The sequence below is a fragment of the Pipistrellus hanaki genome (assembly GCF_964339955.1).
Source record: "Pipistrellus hanaki genome assembly, chromosome: X".
Taxonomy (NCBI): domain Eukaryota; kingdom Metazoa; phylum Chordata; class Mammalia; order Chiroptera; family Vespertilionidae; genus Pipistrellus; species Pipistrellus hanaki.
The window spans coordinates 10,357,113-10,371,939 of NC_140524.1; the positions used below are offsets into that span (position 1 = coordinate 10,357,113).

A 14,827-nucleotide genomic window follows, 5' to 3' on the forward strand; every position below is an offset into this window, starting at 1 on the left:
CCAAATTGTTAAAAATCGGGACCGTCCCGCCAAAAGCGGGACGTCTGGACACCTTAGCCATGAGAGACCTACAATCTGCCCGTTGGGGCAGAGGACCTTGCGACAGTCCCTTCCTCCAGGGGTGGTCTAGATGGCCAGGCTCTGCTGCGATTTCCAGCTGGCTACCTCGTCTTCCCACCCAGCACTTGGCATCCCGCTGCCCGGCCAGGGCCCAGCCTTTCCCCAGGACACTGTCTATTTCCGGTGTGTACCGGGCCGTGTTCTGGGGGTGCTATACCCCCCTTGCCCTGCATGGATCTGACTCCAGAGAGGCAGAGGCGGCCGGCGCAGAGGGGGCCTCTGGAGTTAGGGGGTGGGGTCAGCAGGCAGGGCCAGGCCTGGAGCTCAGCAGCCTGTGGCCGCAGCCCGTGTGCCACCCACCCTGTCGGCGTCCTTGCAAGAAAGCGAGAGCCCTCTCGGGAGAATGAAAGCGGAGCTTTATTCCTCTCGGCTAGGGAAGGGAGCTAGCAGGTGGTCGTGCACAGGCCCCCACCCGCCACCCCAGGAAGACAGGCGGAGCCACCAACGGCTCCCGCTGCTCGCCTTCTCCTTTGCCCAAGCAGAGGCAGGTGAGCGCAGGGCGGGGGTGGCTGCAGTGACGGGGCGGCCGGGGCTGGCCGGGGCTCCGGGGCTGAGGAGGGGGGAGGGGGGGCTGCTTGGGAGGGGGCGGTGGGCACGGGGACACTTCCGGTCCTGGAGTCGCCGCTGGCACAGGCACAGACCTCAGGGCACCAGGACGCGGTAGGGGCTGCCCGGGATGTGCTCGTCGCCCCACTTGACGACCAGCGTGTACTCCCCCTTGTCCTTGAGGAGGTAGGACACGCTGTAGAGCCGGCTGCCCACGTGCTTCACCAGGATCTCCTCGCAGGGCGTCCGGGGGCCGTGCACCCCCACTAGCAACATGTTGTTGCCTGGAGGGGGGGGGGGGAGAAGGCCTCAGTCCCAGGCTCCGAGCCCCCCATTTTCAGTTGTAACTATGCTGACCCCCCAGCCCCTCCTCCTGTCCCCCTCACCTGTGCCAGGGTGACAGCCCCACCCCCCACTTTTTAAAAAAATATATTTTATTGATTTTTTACAGAGAGGAGAGAGGGATAGAGAGCTAGAAACATTGATGAAAGAGAATCATCGACCAGCTGCCTCCTGCACACCCCCCACCAGGGATGTGCCCGCAACCAAGGTACATGCCCTTGACCGGAATCGAACCTGGGACCTTTCAGTCCGCAGGCCGACGCTCTATCCACTGAGCCAAACCAGTTTTGGCAGCCCTTTCTTTTTAAAAAATTATTTATTGACTTAGGCGGGGAGAGAAGGAGAGAGAGGGAGGGAGAAGGGGGGGGAGGGAGGGAGGGAGAGAGAGAGGGGGGAAGGGAGAGAATGGGAGAGGAAAGAGAGAAACATGGATTTGTTGTTCCGTTTAATTATGCATTCATTGGTTGATTCCTGTATGTGCCCTGACTGGGGATCAAACCCGCAACCTTGGTGTATCAGGATAATGCTCTAACCACTGACCTAACCCGCCAGGGCAGAGTGAACAGCCCTTTCTTTTCTATTTTTTTTTTTTTACTTCTTTTTAATATACATTTTAATTGGTTTCAAACAGAGAGGGAGAGGGAGAGAGAGATAGAAACAGTAATGATGAGAGAAAGATTGATCGGCTACCTCTTGCACTCCCCACACTGGGGACTGAGCTCACAACCTGGGACTCGAACCATGACCTCCTGGTTCATGGGTTGACATACCCACTGAGCCACACTGGCTCGGCTGCCACCCCTTTCTAAAGACCTGCCAGCAGCCCTGCCCCCCCAGCCAGGCCAGCATAGGAAACTCCAGCTCCTTCAAGGTGCTTAAGGCAGAGATAGGAAGTGACTTTAGAAGTGCCGGCCACACCCTCAAACACATCCCCACCCTCCACCCTCCTCCCCGTGCTCCCTCCGGGCACCCACCTGCTTTGCTGCAGTCCACGGTGAAGCTGCTCTTCTGGCCCACGTAGGCCTTGCTCAGCCCCAGGCCTTTCGCCAGCACCTTGCTGGCGTCAGTGGGACCTGGGCCTGGGGCGCCGTGCTGGGGGACGCTGGCCGTCTTGGTCAGGGAGTCTACAAATACTGACGATGTCTCATGGAGGCTGTGGTTGCTGACGAGGCGGGGGCCTGTGGGGCAGAGCAGGTGGGGCTGAGAGGTAGCTGAGGGCCAGGCGCGGAGGCGGGCGCCAGCAGTCGGCTGCGGAGGCTCACCTGTGACTTTGGCCTTGAAGGGGCTGCCCCCGATGTGGTAGGGGCCACCGTATTTGATGGAGATGAGGTAGCTGCCAGGTACCATGGGGGTGTAGGTGACGCGGTAGCCCTCGGGGCACTCCTGGCAATCCATCTTCACCTTGGAGGGCCCGTCGATGGTGACCGACAGGGCACCGGCTCCCGCATTGCTTGTGTTCACGATAAACTCAGCTGGGCTCCCTGGGGACACGGGAGGTCAGGCAAGAGCTGGTCTGGCCCACCCCACGCCAACCCCCGCACTGCCCACCCAGCAGCACAGCTTTGTCATTCTCGTGTGCCTCCTGTTGTCACTGAGATCTTAGATGGGGGCCCCCTAGAATAGGGGTGTCGAACTCAATCAGAGAAGGGGCCAAAATCTAAAATCCAGCCTAAATCGCGGGCCGAATGGTTTACTGAACAGTCATAAACTGACAATGTCATAAACTGACAGCGGAGTGCAGTGATGACAGTGCGGTGCGGGCCACATTGCAAGGCCTGGCGGGCTGGATTTGGCCCGCGGGCCGTGTGTTTGACACATGTGCCCTAGAAGGTGACTTACCCGTGACGCCACCTTCCAGGCCGGCTCCGTAGGCAGACACCAGCCCCGGGTCCCCTCCATGCCCGGGCTCCCCAACTCGGATCTTGAAGGGGCTTCCGGGGATGTGGGTGCCATTGAACTTGACATCAATCAGGTAGACACCATTCTCCCGGGGGATAAAACGCACGGCGTACTTATCTGAGGAGCAGAGGGGCGTGCTGTGGACCTGGGTCCCTCCCCACAAACCGAGCAAGTGACATCTGTGAGGTCCCTCCCCACAAACCGAGCAAGTGACCCTTGCCCGCCAGCCTGAGCCCAGCAAGTCCATACGGCTTCTTCCATGGATCATGCTGGGCACCCACACCCCCCCGCACAGACCCCCTAAAACTTAAGGGGTGAAGCTGTAGATGCCCAGGCAGCCTATCGGGGCTCATCTGGACTGAAATCTTTTACAAGCAAAACACGCATCTCACTGCCTCTTTAAAAAAGTTACCATGGCCCTAGCCAGTTTGGCTAAGTGGATAGAGCATCAGCCTATGGACGGAAGGGTCCTGGCTTCGATTCCGGTCAAGGGCATGTCCCTCTGATGCAGGCTCATCCCTGACCCAGTCAGGGCGCATGCATCTCTCTCACATCGATGTTTCTCTCTCTGTGTCTCTCCCCGTCCCTTCCACTCTCTCTAAAAGCCAATGGGAGCCGAAACCGGTTTGGCTCAGTGGTAGAGCGTCGGTCTGCCCACTGAAAGGTCCCAGGTTCGATTCCGGTCAAGGGCATGTACATTGGTTGCGGGCACATCCCCAGTAGGGGGTGTACAGGAGGCAGCTGGTCGATGATTCTCTTTCATCAATGTTTCTGGCTCTCTATCCCTCCCCCTTCCTCTCTGTACAAAATCAATAAAATATATATATTTTTAAAAATCAATGGAAATGCCGAAACCGGTTTGGCTCAGTGGTAGAGCGTCAGCCTGCGGACTGAGGGGTCCCGGGTTCGATTAAAAAAAAATCAATAAAATATATTTTAAAAATAAAATAAAATAAAAATCAATGGAAAAATAGCCTCGGGTGAGGATGAATAACAGCAAAAAGAAATTACCATGAATGCCAAGCTCCCTGGTGTTAACTGGGGCGCAGAGGCAGCGAGCAACTGGCTCGGGGCCACACAGCTGGGAAGGGGCAGGACTAGGCTGTGACACCTAGTGAAACTCTACCCGGCAGCAATGCACACCCTCACCCTCTCCCAGCCCTGGGTGCCCAGGCCTGTCTGGAGGTGCCATGCCCTGGCTAAGGGCCCTGAGCCCTCGGGCTGGACTTGCGGCCTCTCCTTCAGGAGACTGCGCGGGACCCTGCGGGAGGTTGTCTTCTTTCTAGCAGTCGTGGCTGCTGAGCCCGATGCCAGGGGCGTGGGTCACGAGTGGTGGCAGGGTCGCCTGGCTGAGGGGGCCCGGGTGTGGGCCCCGTCTTGGCTGCTCCCAGAATCTGCACCTCCTTTCGTACTCTCAGCCTGCTTCCCGCCGGCTGGCCAGGCCCACTGCTCCCAGTGAGGCCAGGGCAGGTGGCGGGGTGGCAGGGCAGGGACAGGGCCTCACCTTGATCGATCTCTGTGACATAGCATTCCTCCAGGGCTCCCGAGGGGCTGTGCACCTTGGCATCGATCGCCCCCTTGGCCCCGTTCAAGCTGACTGCAAAAGAGGCTGGCTGGTTGACCTTTAACCCTGACTCCTGGAAGCACAGCAGAGGCGGTTAGAGGGTGGGCAGAATGAGGGAGGGTGGGGTCCCAGGAGCAGGAGGCCCAAACGGTTGCACTTACCCATCTGGCGTCCAAATTGGTTTAAAGAGGGAGAGCCATTGATTCTTGAGCGGCAACAAGCTTCAGACACACCCCCTGCCCCCCTCCCCCGCCCCTTCCCCAGATGCATGCGCTCCACAATCACACCCCCAGGGCAGGGTGAAGGGAGGGCGGCCCCGCCCGCTGGGCAGCACCCAGCCCCTGCAGGCTGTCCCTCTTTAAACCTCAGCCCTGGTGCTCAAGGGGCACAGGCTTCTGTTCAAAGCCTTTAGACCTGAGACACGAGAAAAACCCCACGCGGTGGCCAGGGGTGTGTCCTGCCAACCCAAAGCGCGGGCTGCACCCGGCCAGAGCAGAGGCCCGGTGCCCCGAGTGGGGCTGGGAGGGTCACTCGACACGGGGCCGAGGCCTGCTCCGCGCACTGGCTCTGGTCTGGCCGGGCCAGGAGCCCCCGGCGGGCGGTTTCTCTCAGTGCCTCACCTGAAGACTAGAAACAGTAAGGCGGCGGGCGTCGCCAGACGGAGAAGCCACAGGCACCACGAAGGGGCTGTCGGGGATGTGCTCCTCGTTGAACTTCACGGAGACCTCGTAGTCACCTGCAGAGGGAGAGACGCAGAGGATGAGGCCCCACAGGGCTGCGTTGTAGCCTCCTGCCTCCAGGGACAGCCCAGTGGCCCTGGGTCAAGGTGGGAAGGGGAGCCGAGCAGGACTGTCTGCATAGACCCGACCAACACCCACACTGAGGCATGGCCGCCCCTCACCCCGGCCCGGCCCTCGGTACCTGGCTCCTGGACCACATAGGCCACACCGCAGGAGCCATCCTTGCGGTCCTCGAAGGAGATCTCGGCCTTGCTGGGGCCCTCGACGGCAATGGCCAGGCCCCCAGCGCCGGCTTCCCTGGTCCAAATGCTGAATTCGGCTGTGGCAAAGCAGTGTCTGGTGAGTGGAGCGCATGCGCGCCTCTCCCCTGACCTCAGCCCCTCCACCCCCCAGCCCTGCCCAGGAAAGCAAGAAGCTGGCAGGAAGCAGGCCTACCTGGCACTCCAGCCTCGGCCCTCTCGAGGCCGGGGCCTCCGGCGCGGACCTTGTGGGCGCCCCCTTCCCCTAGGGGCCCCACGGTGAACTGGAAGGGGCTCCCGGGCACGTGCTGGCCCTTGTACTTGACGCTGACCGTGTGCATGCCCATCTCAGCGGGCACAAAGCGGATGCAGTACGTGTGGTTTTCCCCTTCCACAATCTCGGCTTCGTGGGTCTTGCCTGAGGGGCTGGTCACCTGGGCTGTCATGTCCTGGATGCTAATTTCTGCAGGTAGGGGACAGCCTGGTGAGCGGGACTTCTGATCGGGATTACCAGCCCTCCTCAGCCCCTCCCCCACTCCCCTACACCTCCTACCGGGGATCTTTAGGCTGAGGTCACAATGACTGCCAACATTGGCCACCGAAGGGGCCCGTCGCCTGCGTGTGATGCTCTCTTTCACTCGGCCTTCGCCTGTCACCTTCACGGAGAAGGGGCTGCCTGCAGGAGGGAAGCACGGCCCACACCCACACAGGTTACATCCGGGCCCTGGGATGCGATCAGGAGGGCCAGGGAGAAATGCGCGTGCGCGACACTCACCAGGCACGTGCTGGTCAGCAAACTTGATGTTGATGATGTAGTTGCCAGGCTCCGTGGGGCAGTAGGTGACCCTGCACGTGCCATCCTCCAGGTCCTCCGTGTTGATGTCCACTTTGCTGGGGCCCTCGATGGACAGGCTGAGCCCGCCGTAGCCTGCGGAGGGGACACCCCTGAGCCAGAGAGCCGAGCACGGTGGGGCTCCCCTGGCGGGCAGGCCGCCATCGCTTACCAGCATCACGGGTGTCAATGATAAACTCTGCGGGCTCAAAGGTGTGGCCTTCATGGAGGCCCTGACCAGAGACGCGCACGCGGCTGGCATCCCCGATCTCAGATTGGCTGATCATCACCGGGATGGGGCTGCTGGCCACGTGCTGACCACTCTTCTTCACATGGACCATGTGCTCCCCCGTCTCCTTGGGCACGAAGGAGATCCCTGGGCACAGAGTGGGCTGTCAGTCAGGGAAAGGGAAGCCCCCGCCCCAACCCCCCTCCTTTCCAGAAGGCCCTGTCCCTCAGCCTCTTACCCACATGGCCATTGCGCAGGCGCTTCAGCAGACAGGGCTCCTCACGGCCCGAGGGCGGCACCACGGTGGCCGTCAACAGGCTGAGGTCCGTCTCGGAGATGTTGATGGGGATGTCAGCAGCAGAGCCCACCTTCAGGTGGGACATGCGCATGGAGTCATCACCTGGCAGGGGACAGTCACTGAGTGTACAGAAGCAGAGAGAAACAGCACCCACCCTGCCACCTGCCTTTTTAAAAAACATATATATATCTTAAAATATATATATTTGTTATTGATTTCAGAGAGGAAGGGAGAGGGAGAGATAGAAACATCAATGATGAGAGAGAATAATTGATCGGCTGCCTACTGCAAGACCCCCTACTGGGGATCGAGCCTGCCATCCAGGCATGTGCCCTTGACCAGAATCGAACCCGGGATCCTTTAGTCCACAGGCCGATGCTCTATCCACTGAGCCAAACCGGCGAAGGCCTAAAATATATTTTGATTGACTTCAGAAAGACAGGGAGAGGGGCTGAAACCTGTTTGGCTCAGTGGTAGAGCATCAGTCTGCGGACTGAAAGGTCCCGGGTTCGATTCCGGTCAAGGGCATGTACCTTGGTTGCAGGCACATCCCCGGTAGAGGGTGTGCAAGAGGCAGCTGGTCGATGTTTCTCTCTCATCGACGTTTCTAGCTCTCTCTCTCTCCCTTCCTCTCTGTAAAATATCAATAAAATATATTTAAAAAAAAGAAAGAAAGAAAGGGAGAGGGCGATAGAAACATCCATGATGAGAGAGAATCACCAATCACCAGTCATGCTTCTTGCATGACTCACACTGCAGGTCAAGCCCCCAACCCGGGCATGTGCCCTGATCGGGAACCGAACCATGACCTTCTGGTTCACAGGTCGAGGCTCAACCACTGAGCCACGCCAGTCAGGCCACCTGCCTCTCCCTGTAACTTGCCCACGGGCACCCACCTGTGACCCTGGCCGTGAACGGGCTTCCTGGGATGTGCTGCTCGTTGTACTTGACGAGGATGCTGTAGTCGCCGGGCAGCACTGGCAGGTAGGACACGCTGCACGTCCCGTCCTGATTGTCGGTGCAGCTGATTTCTGCTTTGGATGGCCCCTCGATGGCCAGGGACAAGCCCCCTATAGAGAATCGTGGGTGAGGGCGGGAACTGGACCCAGTACGAGATGAGGGAGAGCCCCAACAGGCAAGCAGAGGCTGGGGGGCAGGGTAGGGGACCCCCCCTTTGGGAGTCTCTCTCCTGCACGCAGCTCCCCACAGGCTAAGGGCATCCATGGCACAGACAGGCCCAAACCGGCTGCCACTCACCCTCTCCTGCGTCCTTGGTGTTGACTGTGAAGACGGCAGGCTTGTTCACTACTCCGTGGGTGAGGCCTGGCCCGTAGGCGGTGACGTGGCCACAGTTGACGTAATCCACGTAGAACTGCAGGGGGCTTCCTGAGGCAGGAAGAGGGGCCATGTGGAATGGGGGCCTTGCGCTGGCCCCCAAGCCCTCCCGCTGCCCCAGGCCTCTGTGAGGCGGGGGTGACATTCTGTGAGGGCGCACCTGGGATGTGCATGTTGTCATAGCGGATGTCCATCTCGTGCAGACCAGCTTCGCTGGGGGCGTAGCGCACGGTCACAGTGCCGTCCTTGTTGTCGGTGATCGACGGCTGTGCCACCTTGCCGGAGGGCATCCGTACCTCTCCTGCAGGACGTGACAGGGTCAGGGCAGCCCGTTGGCACATCCCGGTCCCCTCCAGCCACCTCTTGTGGCTCCCAAGCTCTTTCCTGCTCCCACTCACCTGTGATCTCGCCCTTCTTGATGGTGAAGGGGATGACAAGGTCGAAGGGCCTCAGGCTGGTCACGTCCAGCCCGTTGACACCCACTATGGGTCTCTCCTGGGCCTGCAGTAGAGACAGAGGGCCCAAGTGAGGGCGGTAGGAGTCGAGGGAGTCCCAAGCAGGAAGATTTGGGGTCCCTCCTCACATGTGCCAGAACGGGCCTCATGGAACACCCAGCTGGCCAGTCCCCCTATGTCCCTTAGAGCTAGGCAAGCTGGAGGCGGCGGGCCAGGCCCTACCCAGGTCTGCTGGGCGCCGGGAGCGTAGGTGTATGGTGGGGCCAGCTGCTGAGGCCGCAACGGAGACTGCACGGTGGGCTGGTCCCCAGCCAGAGCCTGCAGAGCAAACACAAGAGCTGCAGGCTCTGAAATCAGAGTAACCCATGGTGGCGGTGGGGGGGCATTCAGGATGGGTCCCCCCCAGACCCTTCACCCCTAGCCCCTTCTGACCGTCACTTGGAAGGGGCTGTTGGGCACGTGCTCGCCGCCAAAGCGCACACAGATGACGTATTTGCCCGGCTGTGGGGCCGTGTAGAAGATGTCAAAGGTGCCATCCTCATTCTCTACCACGTCCACGTCCACCTCGGAGCCGTCGGGTGTGCACACAGTGCAGGTAACCTTGCCTTTGCCGGCAGCCTTGGTGTCCACGGTGATCACCGTCTCCTCCCCAATCTGGATGGTGGGGCCGATGCCAGCACCTAGTGGGGCAGGGCGGGTCCCCAGAGGGGGGCCAGGGCATGAGCGTGGCGTTCAGGCTGCTCCTATCCACTGCCTGCCGCCCGCCCAGGCCTTTTACTGCCACCACCAAGCACAGCCAGGCCTCCCGCCCCTGACCCCCGAGCTGGGACGGTGAGTCGTTTCTCAGAAGGCAGGAAAGGTCCCCTCGAGCCACCTCAGGCCAGGGAGCCCTGTCTTGGGGGCAGCCCCCATGTGGGAAAGGCGTTTGGGAGGAAGGGCGGGCCTGGAGGCCCGTGAGGCCGCTGCTGCCATTGGGGCACAAGCGTTTGCTGCCACCTCTCGTGCCAACTCAGCCTCAGCTGGTGCTGTGGACCGCGCTGAGCAGTGCCAGTGCTCCGGCTGGCACACAGCTGCCTCTGCCCCATGGCTTTGCCCCGTGGCCTGGCCCCGGCCCCCAGTGCTGTGTGCGCACGCGGTGAGGCGGGGTCCTGCTGCGGTGTGGGGGGATGTGACACTCGCCCCCCGCCCCCCACCCAGGCCTGAAGGGGAAATGAAAGTTTCCTGACAACTGAGAATGCTCGCTCGACCGAAGGCTCGTGGTGAGGGGTGGCTGGGCACAGCCCAGAGCAGGCAGGGAGCTAGGAGCGGGGAAGCGGGGAGCAGCGGGGTTAGCGCCCTAGCAGCACAGCGCACAGCAGCGGCAGCACCCGGAGGGAGGGGGACAGGAGGCCCAAGCCGCAGCCACCGCCTCTAGGTTGCAAGGGCAGAGCAGCTGAGCAGCCTCCAGGGCCCCAGAGTGCCTGAGGGAAGGGGGGGGGCAGTGACGTTACACCTGCGCTTAGCCGTTACACCTGCACTTAGCCGTGGAGGCTCAGGGAGGGTGGGCTGTGAGGCCTTAAAGGAACAGGCAGGCTGGCCAGGCCCGGGAAAGCCCCCAGGAGCATGTGGCTGAGGGCTCAGGCTGCCCTGGGCTCTGTGCGGGCCTTCTGCGGCTCTCCTGAGGTCCCGACCTGGCCACCTGCTGCCCACTCCGCCCTAGAAGGCCTCACCTCATTCCCATCCAACACCCCTTCTCTCCAACTGGGGACTGAACCCGCCATCTAGCTAGTGGTTTAGGCCCCCATTCAGTGACTCTTGAATCCCCACTTTTCCCATCCAGCCCATCAGCCAGTCTTGGCTGCTCCATCTTCAAAGTACACCTCCCAACTTGGCACCCCCCCCCCCCGCCAGCTGATCGAAAAGGAACTTCAGCCCGGCCGGTGTGGCTCAGTGGTTGAGTGTAAATTAACATATGAACCAGGAGGTCATGGTTCGATTCCCGGTCAGGGCACATGCCGGGTTGCGGGCTCGATCCCCAGTTGGGGCCATGGAGGAGGCAGCCCATCAATGATTCTCTCTCATCATTGATGTTTCTATCTCTCCCTCTCTCTCTGAAATCAATAAAAAAATATTTTAAAAATAGAAATAAAAAATAAAAGTAACTTCAGCTCCCCCATTGGGCTCGCTATCTGTGTTCTGCACACAGTAGCCAGGTAAACTGAGACCACTCCCTCAACCAAGGCCTGACCCAGCCTCTGGTCCCCAAGGTCTGGTCCCCCTGTCCTGGGCACATATGCCTGTCATCTCAGATCCCAGGGCCCGGGCTACAAAGCCCCAGCCCCCCTAGCTGACTCCCTTGCCCTAGCTCCAGGCCTGCAGCCCTCGGAACCTCCTAAGTAGCAATCGCCTCTTGTTGGTATCCCTGCCTGGGGCTGGCTCTGAATAACGTCACTGCTGGGGGGGGCGGGGGTAGGAGAGGAGGCGGGGAGGGCAGATCGGCCACCGAGTGCACTTTGGGGCTCTGAGGCTGGGCCGGGCCCCGCCATGCTGGCCGCCCAAGCAGTCGACGCTGGTGCTACTGCACTACCAGCTAGCCCCACCCGCTCATGCAGGCTGCGCCTCCCCCGGCCCGGGACGCGAGGCCCCTGGGAGGTGGGGATGAGGGTCTGCGGATCTGGCCAGGGCTGGGGACTCTCGCCCATCGGGAGGCCCCTTGTCCCCTTAGCCCATGTAGGAGCCCTTGACATGGAAGGAGGGAGCACGAAGGAAGGGCCTGCTGCCCGCCTCCTGGGCTTTCCTGGAGTGCCGAGATCCCCAGACCCCAGAGCCCCAGTGGGGTGCCTCTCAGGATGCACCTCACCCCAAAGCTCTCAGCTGCAACCCGACTTCTCAGATGGGGAAACAGAGGCCCAGAGAGGGGACGGGCCGGAGCGCTCATGCTCAGCTCCAGAGGCCTCCCTGGGCCCTAACCCTCCGGCCCCCCCCTCTGTCCCTGCCAAGAGCTGCAGCTGGAACTGTCCTGGGAATCAGCACGGAAGAGGAAAGGAAGCTGCCCTCTGGGCAGGAGGGGCATTGGGAGTGGCCCCGCAAGCAGCTTACCTAGCCCGTGACCTCCGATTGACACTGAGGTGAGAGGGCAGAGAGCAAGGAGAAAGGTCAGGTGAGTCACTCAGGGGGCGGCCCCCACTCCCACACGCTGCCCCAAGCAGCGAGCCCTTGCACACAGGCACACCCAAGCCCCGTGCTGAGCGCCGTGGCCGATGGCGGGCGGGCTCACCTGTGACCGTGCACTTGCTGGCATCCCCGGTGGGCACGGCGCGGACACGGTACGGGGAGAAGGGGATCTCATCGCCGCCATACTTGATAAGGATGGTGTAGCGGCCCGTCACATCTGGCACGTAGGCCACCGTGTACGTGCCATCGTGGTTGTCTTGGATGTGCGTCTTCTTGGGCTTGCCCTCGGGGTCCTGTGTGGCAAAGCACAGGGGACGGAGGTGGTTGTCATAAGCCTGCCCAGCCCAGGATCACCTCTGGTTCTGTTTTGCTAAAATATGTATTTTTATTCATTTCAGAGAGGAAGGGAGAGGGAGAGAGAGAGAAACATCAATGATGAGAGAGAATTATTGATCGGCTGCCTCCTGCAGGCTCCGCAATGGGGATTGAGCCTGCAACCAGGGCATGTGCCCCAACCAGGAATAGAACCGTGACCTCCTGGTTCATAGGTTGATGCTCAACCACTGAGCCATACCGGCCAGGCTCAGGTTCTCTTAAAGGAGCCAGCACCAGGTGCTGCTGCTGTAGGAACAGCCTCCAGGTCACTCAGCCGTCACGGCCGCAAATAGTTGCCTGCATCCAGCATTGTCCGTTATTTCTCCACTAGCAAGGGCCAGAAGACAGGTCCCCCAAATGCCCAAAGCTTCTGCCCCCCATGACATCAGGCAGGGCCGGGGATCCTGGCACCCATTCTGCTTTATCCCCATGAGTACCTCTCGGCTCCCATCCTCCACCCAAGGGCCTTCCCAGCACTAATGTCACAAGTGGGCAAATTGAGGAACTAAGGGCTTTGCTAATGTGCTCAAAGTGAGGCATGAGCTGGTGTGTGGGTGGGGAAGGCTGTGCCCGTCACCATCTTCTAGACCACATGTGTCAAACACAAGGCCCGCGGGCCAAATCCAGCCCGCCAGGCCTTGCAATGTGGCCCGCACCGCGCTGTCATCACTGCACTCCGCTGTCAGTTTATGACATTGTCAGTTTATGACTGTTCAGTAAACCATTCGGCCCGCGATTTAGGCTGGATTTTAGATTTTGGCCCCTTCTCTGATTGAGTTCGACACCCCTATTCTAGACACAGGACACCTGCCCGGGCTGGCATCATTCCCAGGGGAGACCTCAGTGCCCCAGCTGCATGCTCTATGCTGCACACGGCTCCAGCCTGGGCCCCCACCTGCCCTGGCCTTCCCTGTGCCTGAAGTGGCACCCAGCGGGGCGAGGAGCTGCCCAGGCCGCCAGCTCACCGTGATCTGGACAGCCAGCAGGCCTTCCCCTGCGTCCTTCGCATCAATGGTGAACTCCACAGGCAGGCTGGCGGGCACGCCGGTGGTGTTGAGCCCAGGGCCGCTGGCTTTCACCTTGCTGGCGTCGTGCGTAGGCAACACCTTGACCTTGAAGGGGCTGTTTGATAGGCCAGGGCGTTGCGAGTGGTTAGGAAGGTTCTCGATGCCCAGCCTGCCGCCCCCAGCTGGGCAGGGAGCTGCCTCTTACCTGCGGGGCACCTCCTCTTCCCCATACATCACAGAGATGCTGTAGGGCCCTTCACGGCTGGGCACGTAGTTGACGGTCTGGGTGCCATCAGCGTTGTCCACCACATCCACTGGTTCTACCAGGCCTGGCCCCAGTCCCAAACACAGAGCCTCAGTCAGTCTCCTGAGCCCTCAGCCCCACCACCCCGGCCGGCAGGGGCTCAGCTGTGTGCCCAGCCCCCTCTCGGGCAAGACTCTGCTCTCTTCCCCCTCATAGAGGATCATATCCTCCCAACCTCCTGCTCTTTTTAAAAAATACCGTATATATATATTTTTTTATTGATTTCAGAGAGGAAAGGAGAGGGAGAGAGAGAGAAACATCAATGATGAGAGAGAAACATTGATAGGCTGCCTCCTGCATGCTCCACACTGGGGATGGAGCCTGCAACCCACACATGCGCACTGATGGGGAATCAAACTGTGACCTCCTGGTTCATGGGTTGGTGCTCGACCACTGAGCCACACTGGCCAGACCCAACCTCCTGCTCTTAAGCGTCTGGCCACTCACCTTTGGGTCCCTGGACTTTGACCTGTAGTGGGGCCACACCGGCCTTGCTCGTGTCCACTTGGAAGGACTGAGGCAGGTTGGCACGCACCATGCCTGGGCTCAGGCCAGGCCCAGAGCACTTCACCTTGGTGGCGTCTGTCACATCATGCACAGGCACTTTGAAAGGACTGCCTGGGGTGGGGGGCAGAGGGATGGATTGTGTGTGAGACGGGGTAGAGGGCAAGCGGGTGGCTCCAGCCCAGCCCTAGCCGACCTGCCTCCTCACCTGGCACTTGGTGGCCGCCATAGGTGACATTAAGGCTGTAGGTGCCAGCCTCATAGGGGATGTACTCAACAGAGCAGCTGCCATCTTTGTTATCCATGCAGGACATCTTCGCCTCGGAGGGGCCCTCTACAGCCAGGCCCAGGCCCCCTGTGCCAGCTCCCCTGGTCCAGACAGACAGCCAGTTAGTCCTGGAGTTTCATGGCCCATCATGCCCCCTGCCTCCTGGGCACTTCCTCACCTCGTCTCCACGGTGAACTTGTTGGGCTTGTTGGTGGTGCCACTTTGGATGCCTGGCCCATGGACGCGCACCCGAGAGGGGTCGCAGCCCTCGGTCACAGGCACCTGGAAGGGGCTGCTGGGCACGGGGCTGCCATCATAGGTCACGTCCACAGAGTGGAGTCCTGGAGGATGGGGGGCTGGGTGAGGAGGAGCCCGGGCCACCCCACGCATGCCCCACAGCCCCGGGGAGCCCTGGCACATACCCTCCTCGTAAGGCGTGTACTCCACTTTGTACGTGCCGTCACCACAGTCCTGCACGTAGGTCTCGGTCAGGTTGCCTGAGGGGTTGGCCACGCGGGCCTTGACATGGGGCCCTCCAGTTTTCGTCAGAGCCCGGGCATCCACGCTGAACTCGGTGGTAGCCTCTCGGAAGACGCCTGTAGGGGGGCAATGAGGAG

The 14,827-nt window shown here is 60.8% G+C and overlaps 1 protein-coding gene across 5 annotated transcripts in view; it reads right to left on the reverse strand.

Moving 5' to 3' along the window:
* Window positions 1-455: 455 nt before the first annotated feature.
* The window catches only part of FLNA (filamin A), a 30,541-nt gene continuing 16,169 nt past the window's right edge, over window positions 456-14,827 (reverse strand). For 2 of the 5 annotated variants that reach the window (XM_084870978.1, XM_084870977.1), the window contains exons 23-47: window positions 14,633-14,806; window positions 14,389-14,551; window positions 14,151-14,311; window positions 13,886-14,056; window positions 13,340-13,463; window positions 13,093-13,249; window positions 11,856-12,045; window positions 11,678-11,701; window positions 9,032-9,279; window positions 8,822-8,917; window positions 8,543-8,645; window positions 8,305-8,445; window positions 8,067-8,195; window positions 7,706-7,879; window positions 6,750-6,911; window positions 6,455-6,658; window positions 6,226-6,378; window positions 6,004-6,126; window positions 5,647-5,913; window positions 5,393-5,530; window positions 5,092-5,207; window positions 4,412-4,544; window positions 2,848-3,024; window positions 1,983-2,489; window positions 456-950 (exon numbers count right to left, since the gene is read on the reverse strand). In XM_084870978.1, the coding sequence (XP_084727104.1) occupies window positions 763-950; window positions 1,983-2,489; window positions 2,848-3,024; window positions 4,412-4,544; window positions 5,092-5,207; window positions 5,393-5,530; window positions 5,647-5,913; window positions 6,004-6,126; window positions 6,226-6,378; window positions 6,455-6,658; window positions 6,750-6,911; window positions 7,706-7,879; window positions 8,067-8,195; window positions 8,305-8,445; window positions 8,543-8,645; window positions 8,822-8,917; window positions 9,032-9,279; window positions 11,678-11,701; window positions 11,856-12,045; window positions 13,093-13,249; window positions 13,340-13,463; window positions 13,886-14,056; window positions 14,151-14,311; window positions 14,389-14,551; window positions 14,633-14,806 (4,223 nt within the window). In that variant the 3' untranslated portion in view covers window positions 456-762. The remainder of the gene's footprint in view (window positions 951-1,982; window positions 2,490-2,847; window positions 3,025-4,411; window positions 4,545-5,091; window positions 5,208-5,392; window positions 5,531-5,646; window positions 5,914-6,003; window positions 6,127-6,225; window positions 6,379-6,454; window positions 6,659-6,749; window positions 6,912-7,705; window positions 7,880-8,066; window positions 8,196-8,304; window positions 8,446-8,542; window positions 8,646-8,821; window positions 8,918-9,031; window positions 9,280-11,677; window positions 11,702-11,855; window positions 12,046-13,092; window positions 13,250-13,339; window positions 13,464-13,885; window positions 14,057-14,150; window positions 14,312-14,388; window positions 14,552-14,632; window positions 14,807-14,827) is intronic. The other 3 variants (XM_084870980.1, XM_084870981.1, XM_084870979.1) reach the window with 3 other exon arrangements.